General features: G+C 35.4%; 3 protein-coding genes across 4 annotated transcripts; all 3 read left to right on the top strand.

Annotated features, from left to right (window-relative positions):
- Positions 1 to 408: 408 nt before the first annotated feature.
- Positions 409 to 5,472, top strand: LOC117927439 (nucleolar protein 13). Its single transcript, XM_034846920.1, has 4 exons — positions 409 to 996; positions 1,457 to 1,628; positions 4,666 to 4,712; positions 4,810 to 5,472. Exons 1-4 carry the CDS (start codon positions 482 to 484, stop codon positions 5,315 to 5,317), a joined length of 1,242 nt encoding a protein of 413 aa, XP_034702811.1. The 5' UTR covers positions 409 to 481; the 3' UTR covers positions 5,318 to 5,472.
- A 1,292-nt stretch (positions 5,473 to 6,764) lies between these two features.
- On the top strand, positions 6,765 to 8,363 carry LOC117928988 (protein UPSTREAM OF FLC-like). Of its 2 annotated transcripts, none has more exons than XM_034849160.1 (4): positions 6,765 to 6,870; positions 7,024 to 7,219; positions 7,292 to 7,361; positions 7,562 to 8,363. In XM_034849160.1, the coding sequence occupies exons 2-4, from the start codon at positions 7,042 to 7,044 to the stop codon at positions 8,277 to 8,279; spliced, it is 966 nt and encodes a 321-aa protein (XP_034705051.1). In that variant the 5' UTR covers positions 6,765 to 6,870; positions 7,024 to 7,041; the 3' UTR covers positions 8,280 to 8,363. The 2 variants fall into 2 exon arrangements, with proteins under 2 accessions (XP_034705051.1, XP_034705052.1); XM_034849161.1 differs by having other exon boundaries at positions 6,765 to 6,888.
- A 3,641-nt stretch (positions 8,364 to 12,004) lies between these two features.
- Positions 12,005 to 17,272, top strand: LOC117929065 (protein ALP1-like). The gene is made up of 2 exons (XM_034849254.1): positions 12,005 to 12,340; positions 15,932 to 17,272. Exons 1-2 carry the CDS (start codon positions 12,196 to 12,198, stop codon positions 16,975 to 16,977), a joined length of 1,191 nt encoding a protein of 396 aa, XP_034705145.1. The 5' UTR covers positions 12,005 to 12,195; the 3' UTR covers positions 16,978 to 17,272.
- Positions 17,273 to 17,555: the final 283 nt, after the last annotated feature.

The raw sequence follows: 17,555 nt of genomic DNA, 5'->3' as shown, positions 1-17,555 counted from the left end.
CACCCCACCTTTCATTTTTATGTTGAAGTCTCAGTTTCATCCCCCACCTTGTTTTATCTCAAGGCTTTGGTTTATTTTTATGGAGATACTTTTCAATAATTTTTTATTTTATTTTATAATAATATAAGCAATAATTATTACATATGATAGGTGGAAGTACACTAATTTCTTAATAATGGATGGGTTTGGGCCGGTTCAGTTTGGTTGGATCAGTTGTGTTCTTGTACACCCCAGCCGCCGTTCCGGGCCAAGACAGCCCACACTGGTCGTGACGGGCCGCGGGCTGCCCTGGTTTGCACAGCTTGTAGTTCGGAACTTTGGGGTGATGTTGTGTGTTCCAAACGGTGTCGTTTGAGGAGTCGACCAAAGGCAAAAAAACGCGGAAGGGTTGGGAAGACACAGAAAAGGTGAAAAACGATGTCGTTTCATCAAGGGTTTTAGGTCGTTTGGCCATTGTTGTTTATCACTGCAAAGAGAAGAGATGGTTCTGTCGAACAAGAAGCTGAAGCAGAAGCTCAGAGCCGCTTTGGCGGAATCATTAGTAGTATCAGTCGCCGGAACAACTGACCCGACCACAACCGATTCAACATCAACGAACCCGGACCCCAATCCACAATCTCTCAAAAACCTCCTGGGCTCCGCAACCCAGATACCCAGATTGTCCAAGAGAGAAAAACGCAGAAAAACCCTGTCTTTGCAGGGTCCTGAGCTTGCGGGCACAAGCAATCAGAGTGAAGAGAAGGAAGCCAATACAGAGGCTTTGACTGATGATGGTAATAATACTGAAAACAAGGATAAGAAAAAGAAGAAAAGGAAGAGAGATGGAGAGGTGGACGATGGAGAGGTGGGATTGGAAGAGAATAAAAATAAGTTGAAGAAGAAGAAGAACAAAAAGAAGAAGAAGAAGAAGCAGAAGAGTGAGGGACAGAACAAGGATGTTGAGAATGAAGGTGGAGAAAAGGGGGTGCTCAAAGTGGCAGCTCAGATCAGTGACAGGTAATTTGAAATTTCATTTGGATAATACTAATGTCCATACATTCTGTTTTCAGTTAAGATTTGGTTTCTTGAGCTGTTCTTTAATGACCATGTTAGATTTTCATTGTTTATTGCGTTGATTTCTTTGAATTGGTGTGGAATGCATTAGGCCCTGTTTCGTTACTGGGAAATTGATTAAAGGGTAAAGGGTAGAAACTTTGAACATATGTGTTTTGTTGTCTTGGTTTTTGGAGAATGAAAGAATTGCCTCCACAAAGCCAAATGGTTATACCATGGTCAGTTGAGTGGAGGCTTTTTGTCTCTCAGATCCTAAATAATGAAAAAGAACTCATCTTCAAAACAACTCCTTTTGTTATTCTCAGCTCTGTCTATGGATGGACTTTGAATTGCCTTGTAACTGCCATCTTCTATATGGGAATGAACTTGTATTGATTTTTTTGGATGTATTATGTTTTTGCAGTCAAGAAAATGGGGATGCTTCTAATAAGGTTTATGTTGGAGGGATTCCATATTATTCAACTGAGGATGATATTCGGAGTTACTTTGATAGTTGTGGCACCATAACTGAAGTTGACTGTATGACGTTTCCTGAGAGTGGAAAGTTCAGAGGGATAGCCATTATCAGTTTCAAGGTAGGTATTCAGCTTGATTGGTTCGCTGTTCAAATCATGTTTGATTGTGTCAATTGTGATCCATTGCATTAGTTTTTAGGCAGAGAATGGCAATTATCTTATGCTATCGTTAGTTTGAGCTTGCTTGCTCAGTTGCTTTAATAAGCTTAGGACTTGTAGCTAACAAACATGGAGAAATGACAACAGGCAAGCATGTTTCTGAAATTAAACTAGGTGCTGTTTGGAAGACCTGAAATCTTAAGTTCTTAACGAAACCAAGTCAGTCATGGTCCAAATCAGGGAAGAGTTCTCAACTTTTCAGTCAAATCATTTTTCAGTCTAAAACCAGAATGTATGAGAATTGGGCTGATTTAGTTCATAATTACATATGATAGCAGAATATGTCAGGAAACTTCTCAGCATATAGCAAGAATCCTAAGTAATGTTGCACCTTCCTCAAAATGCATTTCTTACTCCTGTAAATTTTTCTCTGTGTGTGTGTATTGAGTGACATTTGATTATTTCTATCATCAAAATGCCTGTACCTCCTTGCTTCCTTATTGGCATTGCTGATATCTACCTTGCATATCATAATAAAACCATTTTCATTGAGGGGTTCTTCATTTAGAGGTGGATTACACTTAAACTAGAAGTAATGTTCAGGACATAAAGACCTAGGGGGACCCCAAAATTACATGCCGAAGCCCCATGAGGAAAACATAACCACCCTGCTGAATTTGGAATGTAGAAAATGGCTACAAATTTAGCCAGAGTGGAATATACATTCAGGGAGGGCTAATAAGCAGTTGATGATTTATTGGGATCAATCAACTTGAAAGATAACAGATATTGAAGAGGTTGTGATCTTCCACCACATAAATATTTCTTTTTAAATGAAGTAAACTTGATTTACAGTTCTTGTGCTCCTTTCAAACATGCATCCTATCAATGCTTTGCCTGATATTTTCATAACTGGTCATTGGACCAAAAAAGTTACCGGTTCACTAGTCAGACTAGTAGTTGAATCATCGTCAAATTGGTGATTATATAAAATAAAAATAATTATAAGAAATTAAAATATATATATATATATATATATATATAATTAAAAATTTTATAATGTTTGATTTTTATATTTGATATATTAAATTAAATTGTAAAGATAAATATAAATGTATTAATATTTTAAATTTTATTGAATAGAAAATGTGTTATATTTAAGAATGAAGATATGTTTAAGATGAAAGAAAATTATAATATTTAATTTTTTTTCCATGTCTTTGTCTTTTATTATTTTAAAATTATCATATTAATTAATTTATATTATTTTCTTAACTATCATTATATAATTATTATAAAATTAAATGTGAATGTAAATATTTACATTTGTTCAAAGGTTTTATAGGATAAAAATTTGAAAATTAACATTATATTGTTATCACATTAATCATAAACGCTATGTAACTCAGTGGTCCAGGCCTTAGTTTTGCAACTAGAGGTCCTCCCTCTTGCAAAGATTATTTTCCTTACCTGTAACTATCCCAAATCAGAAGTGCACTAATCCAATGTGCCCTTTAAATACCTTGCAACAACCCTTCTAGTCCAACCTACTTGTGGGCTGGACTTGGTGGAGATTTGGGCTAAAGGCCATGAGGGATTCATCCTGAAGTGGAAGCCCATAAATATTTTGGGCTTAGTTGATTTGTAGGGAACTGAACGGTTCATCTGATTTGACAATCCAACCATCGATTTGCACGGTTTGGTGCCAGTTCAACAATAGAACAGCTCATCGAGGCCAACCAAACTAGAAAGTTTTCCTGTAAACGGTCCGAACGGTTGGACTGGCCGGTCTAGTCTGGTTTTAAAAACATTGGTTTTGGCTTCATATGTCACCTTTACCCGTATTGTCCTTGCTTCCATCAGATCAAGACTCCATCTTGTTGCATTCTATTTACACAATGGTGTTGGCAAAATACTCCATCTTAGTTGTACTAAGATGTATCTGCTTATTATGAAAAATAAACATTTTTTGAAAGGTTTTAAAAGTAAATCTTCAGGAACAAAAATCTCTATAAGAAATAAACTCAGCAGCTACTGTGGCATGTATATTTCAGTAACCGCATGGCTGAACTTCTATAATTTGATTGTCATCAGCATTGTATGGAAGAAACTATAAAGTATCCAATGAGTATATCTCCCAGAAATTCAAGTTTATCTCCCCAAAGGTCTGTTGAAGTGAGATGACTTTTCAGCTCTGGTGTTTATGTCCTGTGTTATTTCCTTCTACTAAGTCCGCTGACTTGTCCTTCTCCATAGCCGTAGTGGATCTGTACTTCCCCAGTCTTCTTGACAAACCCCTCCCACCCTTATATTCTTAATTATGTTCTTCCTGCAGATTTAAGGCTTACCAACATGATTTGTTCACGATTTGGAGGATAGGGTGACGACTCATATTTTTCCCCGAATGTGATTTGGGAAGCGGATTTTTATTTCATTAAAATGTTTAGAAATATCATGATTATTCTCATCTTTAATAAAAGTATTTTTTAAAATACAATTCCTGGCCATAAAATACAATTGCATTGCTGTAGTACTTCTACTTCTGCTATCAAATGTAGAAGTTAAACATTATCTCAAATAAGGCTTCAGACAGTGGTTTTGTTCCTTGTGTGTTAACAGTCCCTAATGTGTCCCTTTTTTCCTGACTCATTCAGTTCAGGTCACATTCCATGTGATGCTAAACTAGCTCTGACTGGTTAGTGCTACCTGTAACCTACTTGCAAGCTTCGGACAATGAGATGGCTATAGGCTTTCAAGGTAACATAATAGCCAACAAGAGATGGCTGAAGATGCAGGATTCTAAGTTTTGGTCTTTCTCAGTCCTGTTTAAAACCAAAACAAAATACAGAAATCTTGCTTTAGGTGCCGGAAATTTTGTTTCGAAGATGATATAAGTTTCGAAATTGCTTGAAAATAATATATAGTTGAAGTTTTTGAATCTTTGTTGGAATCTATTTCCTTGGCTGAAGAGATGATGTTCATTGCATTTCTTTTGCAGACAGAAGCTGCAGCTAAAAGAGCTCTGGCTCTCGATGGTGCTGACATGTGAGTAAAAACTGGACAACTGGGTCCTCAATAACCCGTCTCCATTATTGTTTCCCATTTCCCACAACATACTTATGAAACTTGTGACATGTTACAGGGGAGGACTGTTCCTGAAAATCCAGCCATACAAGACAACTAGAGCCAACAAATCATCAGATTTTGCCCCAGAAATGGTGGAAGGCTACAATAGAATATATGTTGGGAATTTGCCATGGGATATCACTGAGGATGAAGTAAGGAAATTTTTCTCACGTTGCAATGTATCATCTATTAGATTCGGTATGGACAAGGAAACACAGGAATTCCGAGGCTATGCCCATGTGGATTTCTCTGATAATCCATCTCTAACAATGGCCTTAAAGTTGGATCAAGAAATCGTGTGTGGGAGACCCGCGAAGATAAGATGTGCCGTCCCTAAGAAAGGAGCTAAGGATTACTCCACACCTGCCCCCTCAAGTGAAAAAGCTGTAAATGATGGTGGGTTAACCTCTGGCAGTGGGAAGATGAAGAGAAGGACGTGCTACGAGTGTGGTGAACGGGGCCATATTTCATCAGCTTGTCCAAAGAAGCAAGCTCCTGATTTGAAGAATTCTAGTTCAAGTTAATAGTGAATAACCACCTCTAATCATTTTCCCATTTGTCTAAGTTATTCAGATGTAGTTGTTTTAAAGATTGGTTTAGGAACTATACCTTCTTTCTTTGACTACATTCTCAATTTTATTAATCAAACAAATCCCCTGATTTCATGATTTTCCTATCATCCAATCATACCTTTTTCTCGCATCTTCTATTTTGCATTATTTTTCTGCCTCTTTATTGCCCTCGTAGCAGCTTTTTCAATTAATAATGGGTATATGCCTGACCAATGACGTAAACAACAGCACCACCTACAAGGCTACAAAAATCAACTGGCTTATTTTTCCTATAGTCTGCACCAAGTTGACAGATCCACAGAATCATATACCTACCCTTGTGATCTTCCATTACTTTGTAATAGTCCACTCCCTCTCCTATGTATAAATATCACCCATCCTTTATAAATTCAATGGGTGATCACAGTTTTAAAACACATTCATATAATATTAATCTTATGTAGACCTTACGTTTTCGTTGTGTTATGGGGTCGGATAGACAAAGCTTGGCACCATAGTTGATCAGCTCCGATACCTTTTGTATCTTTCTGTATAACTATTGTCAGTTGTAAGTTTAATAATCCTTTATAGTTTTAAAATGTATTTATAGAACTAAGAGGAACCAATATTTACTTCTAGTACTTCCCCGAAATACAATGTTACATTTGGATGCTCCAACTCAAGGGCATGGTAAGCCAAGTGCCTCTAATTCATGAGTTCGCTTAAGCTGAGGCTTTGGTGGGTTAAGTAGTTTCAGGTGTGGTGGGCACACGGGTCTGGTTTTGACTTTGGAAAATGGGAATGGGATTTTGTCCTCACACTCACCTTGGTCCGTGAGCATATGGTCTCCCTGATCACATCCACCGTTTTTAAGGAAAATGTTAGCATCTGCCCTTACATCTTCTATCCTATGTTCTTGAATAAGGCCAAAAAAACAAACAGTATGTATACTTGGTTCAAATCACAACCCCACTTTTGTGTATAGAAATAGCTAGAGGCATTATCACATGTCTAGTACAAAATATTCATCTCTACTCAAACTCAAGGTGCCCTTGTCAACGGAGTTTTAACATTAAAGTCTAAGTTTCCATCATCATAACTTTTAAGGTTTCATATTAGATGTGTACTAGTTACCTTGTATGGATGTCCTTTAGCCTTTTTTTTTTTTTTTCTCAAATAAATACTTTGATTCTATAAAAAAAAATTATATGGTCCAAAATCTAAAGTATTTCCTATTGGCTTATAATATAAAGAAAACATATTAAAAAAAAAAAGAAAAAAAAAAGAGAGAAGAAGAAGAAAGAAGGAAGCTTGTAACGGGTGGTGATTTGAGAGGAGCGATACGAATCCATTTATGAAGTAAAAATGTGTTGGTTAGCGGTTGTAGACGCGCCAACCTCCCAAGTATATAAAGAGGAAAACTCATACTCTCTGCGCAAGACAAGCTCGCTAACTCTTAAGCCTTCGATAATCACAATCATTCCTTGCCTTGAATCTTGTTCCTGTTTGGTTGCCGAGAAAAGCTGGTAAAAGAAAAGAATCTAGTATTCTCCTGAGAAGAACGCCGCATTCATTTTATTTATTTATTTTTATTTTTTATTTTTTCTATTTGCTCTGAGTTACCAAACAGTGCGACAGAGAGCTGAAGCTGAATGGTGTTTTGTTCATATCTATGTTAGTGTTGGTCTGTGCCTTTAATGGCGGTGAATTCAAAAAAGTGGGAAATTAGTCCTGAAAGAAGCAAGGTCTGGAAGGAGCCGAAGCCGATGGAAAGAAAAGCTGCCGTCGTTTACTATCTTTGTCGGAACGGCCAGCTGGAGCACCCTCATTTCATGGAGATTCCGATCTCATCTCCACAGGGACTGTTTCTCAGAGGTAAAATAGTGTAGAGAATGGTTTGTTAAATTATCGCCCATTTTGATTATGAATTTTCTGTCTGTTTCTCAGATGTTGTAGAGAGATTGAATTCTCTCAGGGGCCAAGGCATGGCGAACATGTACTCGTGGTCTTCGAAACGGTGAATTAATTAATCAAAAACTGGTGGTTTAATTTAAGCTCCGTTTGGAAACTGAGAAACTGAAGGAGAAAGTAAAGATTTTGAAAATGCGGAGCTCGGAATTTTGTTTTCTCAGTTTCCTCAGCGTCCAAACAGAGGATGATAAAAATATTTGCTAACGTGATCTTTGTGCGATCTGTTTTGACTTTATCATCGTTCAGGAGCTATAGGAATGGATTTGTCTGGCACGATTTGACCGAAAACGACTTTATATACCCGACTCAGGGCCATGAATACGTACTCAAAGGAACGGAACTTCTTCAAACTTCCTTGAGCTTCAGATACTACGAAAAAATATCATCGGAAAACAAACCGGAGACAAACAACTCCGGCGACGATTGCAATTTTCCGTTCATCATTAGGAAGCGAAACCAGTCATGGGGCTCGTTCAATCCTCGCGAATACAAAGTCTACAAGGACGATCCGGCGACAGAACATGCCGGGAAAGCGATGGACGCGGCGACGCAAACCGAAGATAAACGAAGACGAAGAAGAACAGCCATAGAAGAAGGGGAAGAAGCAGAGTATGGACATTCCACGTCCACGACGGAACTCAGCAGAGAAGAGATTTCGCCACCACTTTCGAATACGAGTTCGGAGGAAGCTCCGGTGGGCCAATCAAGTGTCGCTGCGCCGTCAGCGGATATTCGGAATCAAGCGGCTGAGAATGATCGTCCGAGCGGGAGGATGAAGGCTAGTGCGGTTCTGAAGCACCTGATCAGGTGCGGGTCGGTGTCTGTCAAAGATCAAGCATCAACGGCGAGGAATGGCGGAGGGTGTGGGATGAATTTGGAGCTGCAGCGCGATGCAGGGGATTCGCTGGGCTCCAACGGAAAGGGCGAGCTGAGGGCGCTCTTGGATATCACGCGCCTCCGCTAGTACGTCCTCATGTGTTTCTTTCTGAAGTTTGTCGAATCTACTTAACGCGTGTTATATAATTTCGCAAAATTTAAAAATAAAAAAATAAAAAATATATATTTATAAATAATAATAAATAAATAAAGAGAAATAAAAAAAAATGAAAAAAGAAAAATATTACTTATTAATGTTGAATATCTTTCATTAATCATAATGTTTGTACTTTGTACTTGTGATAAATATTACGTTTTTAATGATACGTAAGAATGAAGCATATTCATACTTGATAAATATTGTTATGCTCTGTTCTTATTTAAATTACAATTATGATAAATATTGTCATTCTCTGTTCTTATTTAAATTTAGTTTATACAAAATATATGATAAATCAAAACATGGCTTATGATTATGATTATTAGAAAACAATAACGATTTTGGTTTCTAAAATATATTGATTATGAATTTATGGGAATATTTCTATAAATGATTTTAATAAAAATAAAATAATAAGAAGAAGAAGAAAAAAAAATTACCCTATAATTTATTTTTATTCATTTTTTATTATATATTACTTTAAAATAAAAAATAAAAAGAAATAAAATAGTGAATAAAACATTTTTAATTGGTCGGCCATGAAAATTTTGAGATGGACAAAATTAAATTGTTCAAAAATGTATTTTCTCAACACAAACTTTCCTTCCTATTATTTTGAGGAAAATATCAAGCACAATATCTTTAAATTTTTAGAAATCCTTTCTTTCTTATTTTTAAAATACTTTTTTGCCCTTTTCCTACCCTTTTTGTAGAACTCAACGTGCACTAAATATTTTTTATGGAAAGAAACAAGGTATTATGAAGCAAATTAAATAATTCACCATTTTTTTTATTAGTATTTATTATTTATGAAATATTTTTAAGGTTTAAGTTGAATAATTTTAAATTTTATTTATTATTTATAATTAAATTATGTTAATTAAGATGAAAAATGTGATATTTTACTTATTAGGGTTATAAATGTATAGGTTTCTCTTAACTTTGTGGACGTGTTTTAAAGTTATAAGGACTTCTTTCCGTTCAGAGTATATAATGTATAAACAATTAAATACGGGTCATTACAAAATTATATTAAAGTCGGTTTCCCATATGGGGATTTGTTTGGGTCCATGAAGGGTGTTTGTCTATTTGGATATGTAATTTATGGAACACAATGAGGACATTATATTTACATGAAGAGTGTTTGTGATACGGGAAAGAAAGCTATTAGAGCTATATATGTATGAGTTTTTTTAATTAAAATTTATTTAGTTTTAAAATATGGCTTTTATCATATAAGATAAAATTAGAATTATAAATAAAAAAATTTATTTAATTAATTTTAATTTTATAATTAATATTTTGAAGTTAAGACCTAATATCAGATAATATTAATTCTTTTCTTAACAAAATGTAATTATTATAATTTTTCTAAATATTTATACCCATTTTTTAATTATAAATAAAAATGCTAGATATAATTTTGAGGAGAACATTAGCAATGAAGCTCTGAAAAGAGGCATAAATTCCACATAAGTATTATATTTTTTGAGAAAATAAAGGCTATACTTAATTAATAAAAACACTCAAAATGGGGGGTGAATTGGGTTTTTAAAATTCTTTTCAATCACAACAAGTTCAAGTACAATATAAACAAAATAAAAAGATAGAGTTAGAACATTCAAATTCGGATTTTATAGTAGTTCAACACTTCCTTGCCTATGTCCACTTTCCTCGATCTCTCAATCGAGTGAGTGTTCTACTAACTTGAAGCTTCAACCAAGTTTCCAATCTTCTTATACTTGGATTCCAACTCCAATGGGCTCTTATACAATCTCTTCAAGATTCAAACCTCTTGAAGACTTCAACACTCGGTTTTTACAAGAATGAATCCTTCAACCTAGTTTAAGGATAACTCAAATACAAGATAAAGCTAGGATGACACACAAGAGTGCACTAAAGGATATGCAAGTGATAATTTAATACACTAAGAAAGAAATGAGAGCTTTTTGGTCAAGAACATGTAGGTAGACAATTGATTGTAAGTGTTCTCTTCTCAATAAATGAAGTAGAGCTCTCAATTTATAAGTTTTTAAGTCCGGGAGCCAAAAACAACAAAAGGTAACCTCAATCAGTCGAGTTAGGGTTCAACCGACTTACTAGCCGTTGAAGCATTTAATGCTTGATAGGTTACCGTTGCCTCGACTGGTACTCTATCGATCCTCGACCGAACCTCGATTGGGAAGAGAATAACCTCGACCAAGAAGAGAAGACTACTGGGAGAGAGAGAAGATTTTGGGCATCCCTCTACCAAACAAGGACAACCGGTTGAGCCGGTTGGCCATAGCCTCAACCAGTTGAGCCTTTTGGCCCCGAAAACTTATCCTTTTCAATTATTTTCTTTTCTAACACTTAGGCAAGATCTTTAGGTGAATTATTATGCCAATTTTAAAACATTTTTCCTAAGATACATTTGTTAAAACTCAGGTTTTAATGAAATCGAAGTTTTAAATAATAAACCGAGTTTTCTAAGTTGCATAAAACGGTATGAAAATCCTAAGTGCACTCATGCATTCATCTTATATTCGTTTCCTATGATTACAAGTTTTTCTAAAGTCTCGATCTTGTATCCATTTGGTCATTTGATGAATTTTCAAGTTAATGTTTGAGATTCTTAATCAGTAGGAGAACCCTTGGGCTAACATTTTTTAATTGAATATTAAAATGGAATAAAATAATAAAATTTCACAGTAAAGTAAAATTTTCAAAAAAAAAATATATATCATTATCTTTTTCTCTTTCCTATTTTAATTTTTTTTTTCTCATTTTAATAATTTTTTATTAATCAAATTCTTTTAAAGAAAAACCTTCTTAAGACTTAATAGTTATTAGTTTACAAATTTGCAACATTTCTAAAAGTTTTTTTTTCGCGCAGAACAAGTTAATTTTACCTACGACGTATTAATATGAAATTTATTTATTTATAAGACTATAAATTATTTACAATTTTTACATTAGAATAATTTATTTTATTAATGTATATAAAAATATTTTAATAAATCATTTTAAAGTGTAGCATAAATCGGTGTTAATAACCAATTGGAAGTAAAGAAGTTTTTCAAATAAATATTTTAATTTTAAAAATTATTTTTAAAATTTTATTAGTTACAAAGTATTTTTTAATGGAGAATGATGAAATTGTGATAAAATGTTAGGCTATGTTTGGTTTGGAGAAAATTTGAAGGGAAATGGAAAAAAATGAAAGAAAATAAAAAATAATTTTAAAATTGATAAATTAAATTTATACCCTTCTTTAAACTAATTTTACTTTTTTTATTAATTTAAATATATATAATTTTTTTATTTTATTATTATTATTATTATTATTATTATTTTATATTTTTACGTAATGAAATCAAATATAAGACCAAAGAATTTGCAGAGTTCTTCATAAAAAAAATGTCTGCAATATTATAAAATTGTTTCCCAATCATCTTTCATTTTCACAGTCAAAAATTCTAGAAAAGAAAACAAAATTTCTTTCCTTTTCAGATAAAAATGAGAACAAGGAAACAAAGTAAAAAGAGGAGGGAGGCGAGTCCATGACTTGTTCCACTCAGCTTGCTCCATTTGTGTATATAAACAAGTAAACAACAAACCCATTGTCACTACTCCTGAAGGTGGAAAATTCATTCCAAAGCCTTTCACAAAATCTTCTCTCCATCTCTCATTCCTTCTAAACCTCATTGCATGCTCTGAAGAGCCAAATAGAAGTACAAAAACCCGCGCTCCTCTTATGCAACAACCGCCACCTTCAACCCTTCCATCCATTTGCTCAATTCTTGTTGAAGTTGACGTTTTTGGCTCTTCCCAAGCTTTGATTCATCTGGGTCTTTGAGTTCGAATGGAACCCAGTAGAGGGCTCAAGAGGAAGAGGAAGAGGAAGAGGAAGGCAGAGGCAAAGGTTGAAGAAAATGGCTTGGCTACTTCGCCACTGTCCCAACCTCTGCCCTTGAATTGGTGGGACGACCTCTCCAAGAGAATCACTGGTATGCGCATATGTATATGCTTCATAATCTCATAGTACGCAATTGTTTCTTCGCTTTTGTTGATCTGGGTCATTGAGTTTTTCTTGATTCTGTGCATTGATATTGCCCATTGTGGGCGTGCTTGGTTTGGTTTTGTACTTTTTTGAGGGCATTCGTTAGGTTTTCTCCGTGTTCAGTGGAATTTTGGGACGTGGGTTGACGCCAGTTTTCAATAATTTGATTGACTTGGTCGTGCTTGTTTATTCAAATGTTGTGAATTGTGCCTAAATAGTGGACTCATGTGTAGTTTGCCTGATGAGAAAATCTACGAAAAGAAAAGAAACCAAATTTTTAATCTTAAAAAGTTTAATTCTTTAGGACCTGAGGTAAGAAAACTTCATTCTACTAAGCCTAGTACAGCTATTTGGATTGGTTCTGGCCAGTTTTTAAATTTTTGGGAATGAATACTTCTATATCATCTAAGATTCAAGATTTTATTTTCCTTCATTTTCTTTTCTGTCAGTTTTTGAGCAACCAAACGGAGGCTAATTTTCTTTTCCATTCTATAAATTCAGAAAGGCATAAAAACCCTAGTCTTCTGGCTTCTCTCATCTATTATTCTTTGCAGACCCTTCCATCAAACAAGGCCGGGGTCCTTGGGATCAAGAAAGAATTCAGGATTTTGTTTTTTGAAATTGTTGATTAACATGTGATATGATACGCATAAAAGGAAAATTTGCAATGCAAGATTACTACAAGGATTGAAGACAGGGAATGTTTTAAATTTCCAATTGGCCATTAATGATGTTTTCCTGTATTTGGCCACATGGTCTGCAGTAGCTTCTGTTTATAGTATATCTCCATTTACTTGCCTTTATGAAGTGATCTTCGACCTTGAATTTGAAAGTTCCATGGCAAAAGGCAATTTTTGCAATGCTGCTGCAGCTTGTTGTTTGATCAAATTCGGGAAAAGTTTTGAGGATATCGTTCTTTGGATGCTTTGAAGTTGTGGAATTGGGACAAACAGTGGATACTCTTAGCCAAAGAATGCTATGGGCTCTATCTTCATCTCAGGGCTAGAGGTGTAAGTTTCTCCTAAGGTTGTAGGTGGGCATAGAAAGTCATGAAAATCCCTCATTTCACAGAAAACTTGGTGGTCCAGAACTTCTTAATGAATTTTGGTAAGACTAAAGATCAAATTTTCAGGTTATGAAAGATATGGGAAAACCCTTTAGGGGAGATTTTGTAAGTTTAGGGCAATATAATCAAGCTGATTCATAAAAACTATGAAATTAGAAAGTTTCATATTTTTCGGTGACATTCTGTAAATGTATAATTGAGGTGGTTTAAAAGTTCTTCACTGGTGTATGCTGCCTGATAATGGACTCTCTGGTTTTAAATGATCTCTTGGTCAGGTGGGGTTTGTATTTTATTTTTTTTTCTCATTTTACAATATAAGGCATTTTGAGTCGGTGCAAGCTTGCAAGGAAATTTGGTTGCAAACTCATAGAGGGCCTAGGCACAAGTAATTGTGGGGAAAAAAATCAGCAAGTAAATGTATCAGCAGGGTTGATTTATCTTGAATCATTTCTTGGTAGGTCAATGCCTACAGAGTCATTTCATGATTGGTTATCTATATGCTTTTATCCCCTTGTTATAATCTTTTTGGATTTCAACAAGAATCACAAATTAGTTGCCAGTGATGCTGGTGAAAATTGGCAGTGTCAGTGTGCTAGGGTGTCATAGATGAGCAACAATGTTATTGAAGAAGTGGTGACAGTGGAGGCATGGTAGCTGTGTTATAGCATCTAAGTTGTGCTTGTAACAGTAATGCCTAGGGTTGCAAATGGTAGGTCTCTCAATCTTGGCTAATAAAATTAAAAGCTTCACAATGGAGTTGCATTTGGCTTGTTTTTCACTAATGGTCTAGGAATCGACCTCTATTTGAGCCAACCTGGAGTCGTGTGCAGGTGATTTGGTATTACAGTCTTGAAGTGCTAATGAGCTGAGTCGAGCAGCTTGCTGCTTGAGCTCAACTCAGAAAATTAGCAATCTCCAACATAGAGTTGAGTTTGACTTATTTATCTTCAGAACATTCTCTAACAAACCTCCAATTAAGCTGAGCCTGAGCTAACTAGAATAGTTAGGTTTGGCTTAGAGCCTTAGAGTGCCAGCAATAGTGCAGGTGGCTGCTGTGGTGATGATGATGCTACTGATAAGAGGATTAGTCAAGTCTTTTAGCTTTAGAAAGCAATAATTTTTTGCTTTGAATAAAACCTTTTTTTTTTTTCGCCTTTTTTGCTTCTGAAAAGTACTGTTAACCACCATTACTAAACTTGGGTTCTACTCTGTTATTTTCCGATCATCAGTGGTTCAGCATTATAGAAATAGTTCCATTGATTGCTAGGTTCAAAAATTATTTTTTTAGGTCAAAGGCTTGTGTTGAGGAAATGAACTTTGGCAGCAGAAAGCCATGAACAGCATATAAGTCATTAAAAAATAAAATAAAATCCTTCAAGCCAAAAATGGTGGAGGCAAGGAAACACAACTAGAGGAAGAATAAGCAAGTTCTCCTTTGCATTTCTTGTTATTTGTCCTTGTATAAAATAGCATGGTCGATTGTTGGAATTTTTTATGTCAAGCTTGTGCTCCATAATTTCCACTTTACTTTGAGATCCTATAGTTTATTAATCACAAATGGAATTAGAGAACATGCACACATGTCTTAAAAATTCCAGAGAAAGGTTTTGGAATTCAGTTTAGGCAACAAGAGGTGAAACCTGGGAAAAGGGTACTATTGGTGCTTAAAGATATATGTTGTTTTGCTTTTGGTGTCGTATGTTATGTTGACTTTGTGTCTTTGATTTAAACCATCATCTTTGCCGAATGTCGTGTCTTGAATTAAAAATAAAAAATCAGAACTGCTTTTATTATTTTGGATTACTGTGGAGCTGGTCATGAACAAAGTATCAATCTTTTTGGTCCCGTAAAGATATGATAATAGCAGGTGTTTCTATAACCTTGTCTTGTAAGGATATGATGGTAGCAGGTGTTATAACCATGTTCTTAGATTTAATTTTCCTTAATCCCGAACAAATCCTTATAATCACATGGACAATTTGGATTCAAATTTTAGTGAGTTTGTTCACGTGAGTAAAATTCAAAACGACTCTGCACTCATTTTCTTGTTCTTTATTACTGTATGAATGGTAAAGGAATGAAGCAGAAAAAAAGACGTGATGACCTACTCTAACTTCATGCTGCAGAATGCAATTCAAAGTATGAATGCAATTCTCTCTCACTCTCCCTCTCCTCCCTCTAGCTTGGTGTCTATTTATGAATGTTTCTTAGTCCTGCTTTATTGGTGTCTTGGTCTGTAATGTGAATATAATTTGTACTGCAAACGCTTTCATTTCTGAAGGCATGCTTTTTTCTGCTATGTTGATAACATTTATTTTTTATGGTTAAGAAATTCCATCCTGAGATAGTAGAGATGAGGATGACAACCAATACCAGAATAGCCGATATTTCATTTCACACTAGGCAAATTGACATGAATGGTTCTTCCAATTCATGTTCATGAATGACTGTTCTAGTTTTGCAACTTTTCAGGACCTTTGTCTCAATCAAGGTTGTCTCTTACATTTGAATCTGTTTTCAAGATTTCAAGAAAGACATTCAACTACATCTGTTCACTTGTGAAGGAAGATATGATGGCCAAACCTGCAAATTTTAGTGCTTCTAATGGTAATCCTTTGTCTTTAAATGACCGAGTAGCCATTGCCCTCAGAAGGCTAAGCTCTGGTGAATCATTGTCCATTGTTGGTGATTCATTTGGAGTAAACCAATCAACCGTCGCCCAAATAACCTGGAAGTTTGTGGAATCCATGGAGGTAAGAGGTCTCCACCATCTACAATGGCCTTCAACAGAAGCAGATATGGAAGAGACAAAATCCAGTTTTGAGAAGATCCGGGGTCTGCCTAACTGTTGTGGTGCAATAGACACCACACACATCAGTATGAGTCTATCTACAATGGGCACATCAAACAAAGTCTGGATTGATCACCAGAAGAAGCACAGCATGATCTTGCAGGCAATTGTTGACCCAGAAATGAGATTTCGTGATGTGATCACTGGATGGCCAGGAAGCTTGAATGAGTCCTGTGTTCTTCAGAATTCAGGCTTCTTTAAACTTTCAGAAGAAGGGAAGAGATTAAATGGGAAGATGATAGAACTTTCAGAAGGAACATATTTGAGGGAATACTTAGTGGGGGATGCAGGGTTTCCTCTTTTGCCATGGCTTCTCACCCCATACCAAGGAAAAGGGCTATCAGACTTTCAGTCTGAGTTCAACAAACGGCATTTTGCAACACGAATGGTGGCACGTAGGGCACTGGCAAGGTTGAAGGAGATGTGGAGGATTATACAAGGAGTGATGTGGCGACCCGATACCAATAAGCTGCCAAGGATTATTCTTGTTTGTTGCTTGCTGCATAACATAGTGATTGATTTAGAGGATGGCGTGCAAGATGAGATGCCCTTTTCTTACAAGCATGATCCAGGTTATCGGCAACGAAGTTGTGAATCTGTCGACAAGACTGCCTTCATTCAGAGAGAGAATCTCTCTCTCTATTTGTCTGGAAGGCTGCCTCTTTAGAAACACCTTTCTTCTCTCTTTTCTTTCTTCCATTGAACTAATTTTTTTCTGTTTATTGAGGCTTTTTGTTTACACTGAAGCAAATGTATATCCGATCAGACGTCCTGTTGGTCGGCATAAAGAAAACTCAGAATGGATCCCACATTTTTTGTCTTACAGCTTCATGCGGAAGCAGGTGCGAAGGCTTCATTCTTTCTAGTTCTATTTCAGGCTGTACAGATCTTTCATGGCTTAATAAAGAGGCCATTGTCAACCTGGGAGGTGAAGGTGAAGGTGAAAAGTCTCTTAAAAGTTAAAGCCCAAATTGGTTTGTGTTATGCCGTTGGAAGCTTTAATGTAAACAATGTTAGTTCAAGAACATTGATAGAATAATCAATATGAAGCTACATAAGGTTTTAACGTGGTTTGATCAAATATATTTTTATCCACACATTAGACTTGAGAAAGAATCAAACATGCTTTTATCCACAAATGACAAAGAATCATTCCGCTTTAGCACAAAGAATATTATAAAGGGCATAACTAGATACAAATAGCGTAAAGAATATTATAAAGGACATAATCAGATACAATTATTA

The sequence above is a fragment of the Vitis riparia genome, chromosome 13 (assembly GCF_004353265.1).
Source record: "Vitis riparia cultivar Riparia Gloire de Montpellier isolate 1030 chromosome 13, EGFV_Vit.rip_1.0, whole genome shotgun sequence".
NCBI lineage: Eukaryota > Viridiplantae > Streptophyta > Magnoliopsida > Vitales > Vitaceae > Vitis > Vitis riparia.
The sequence above is the reverse complement of the archived record's forward strand: the minus strand, read 5'-3'. Positions and strand labels throughout refer to the sequence as shown.

Coding starts and splice junctions, on each gene's coding strand:
- LOC117927439 (XM_034846920.1), top strand. CDS start 482: ATGGTTCTGTCGAACAAGAAGCTGAAGCAGAAGCTCAGAGCCGCTTTG. Junction 1,629..4,665: donor TAGCCATTATCAGTTTCAAG/GTAGGTATTCAG, acceptor TTTCTTTTGCAG/ACAGAAGCTGCAGCTAAAAG. Junction 4,713..4,809: donor GCTCTCGATGGTGCTGACAT/GTGAGTAAAAAC, acceptor GACATGTTACAG/GGGAGGACTGTTCCTGAAAA.
- LOC117928988 (XM_034849160.1), top strand. CDS start 7,042: ATGGCGGTGAATTCAAAAAAGTGGGAAATTAGTCCTGAAAGAAGCAAG. Junction 7,220..7,291: donor ACAGGGACTGTTTCTCAGAG/GTAAAATAGTGT, acceptor TCTGTTTCTCAG/ATGTTGTAGAGAGATTGAAT. Junction 7,362..7,561: donor TACTCGTGGTCTTCGAAACG/GTGAATTAATTA, acceptor ATCATCGTTCAG/GAGCTATAGGAATGGATTTG.
- LOC117929065 (XM_034849254.1), top strand. CDS start 12,196: ATGGAACCCAGTAGAGGGCTCAAGAGGAAGAGGAAGAGGAAGAGGAAG. Junction 12,341..15,931: donor CCTCTCCAAGAGAATCACTG/GTATGCGCATAT, acceptor GCAACTTTTCAG/GACCTTTGTCTCAATCAAGG.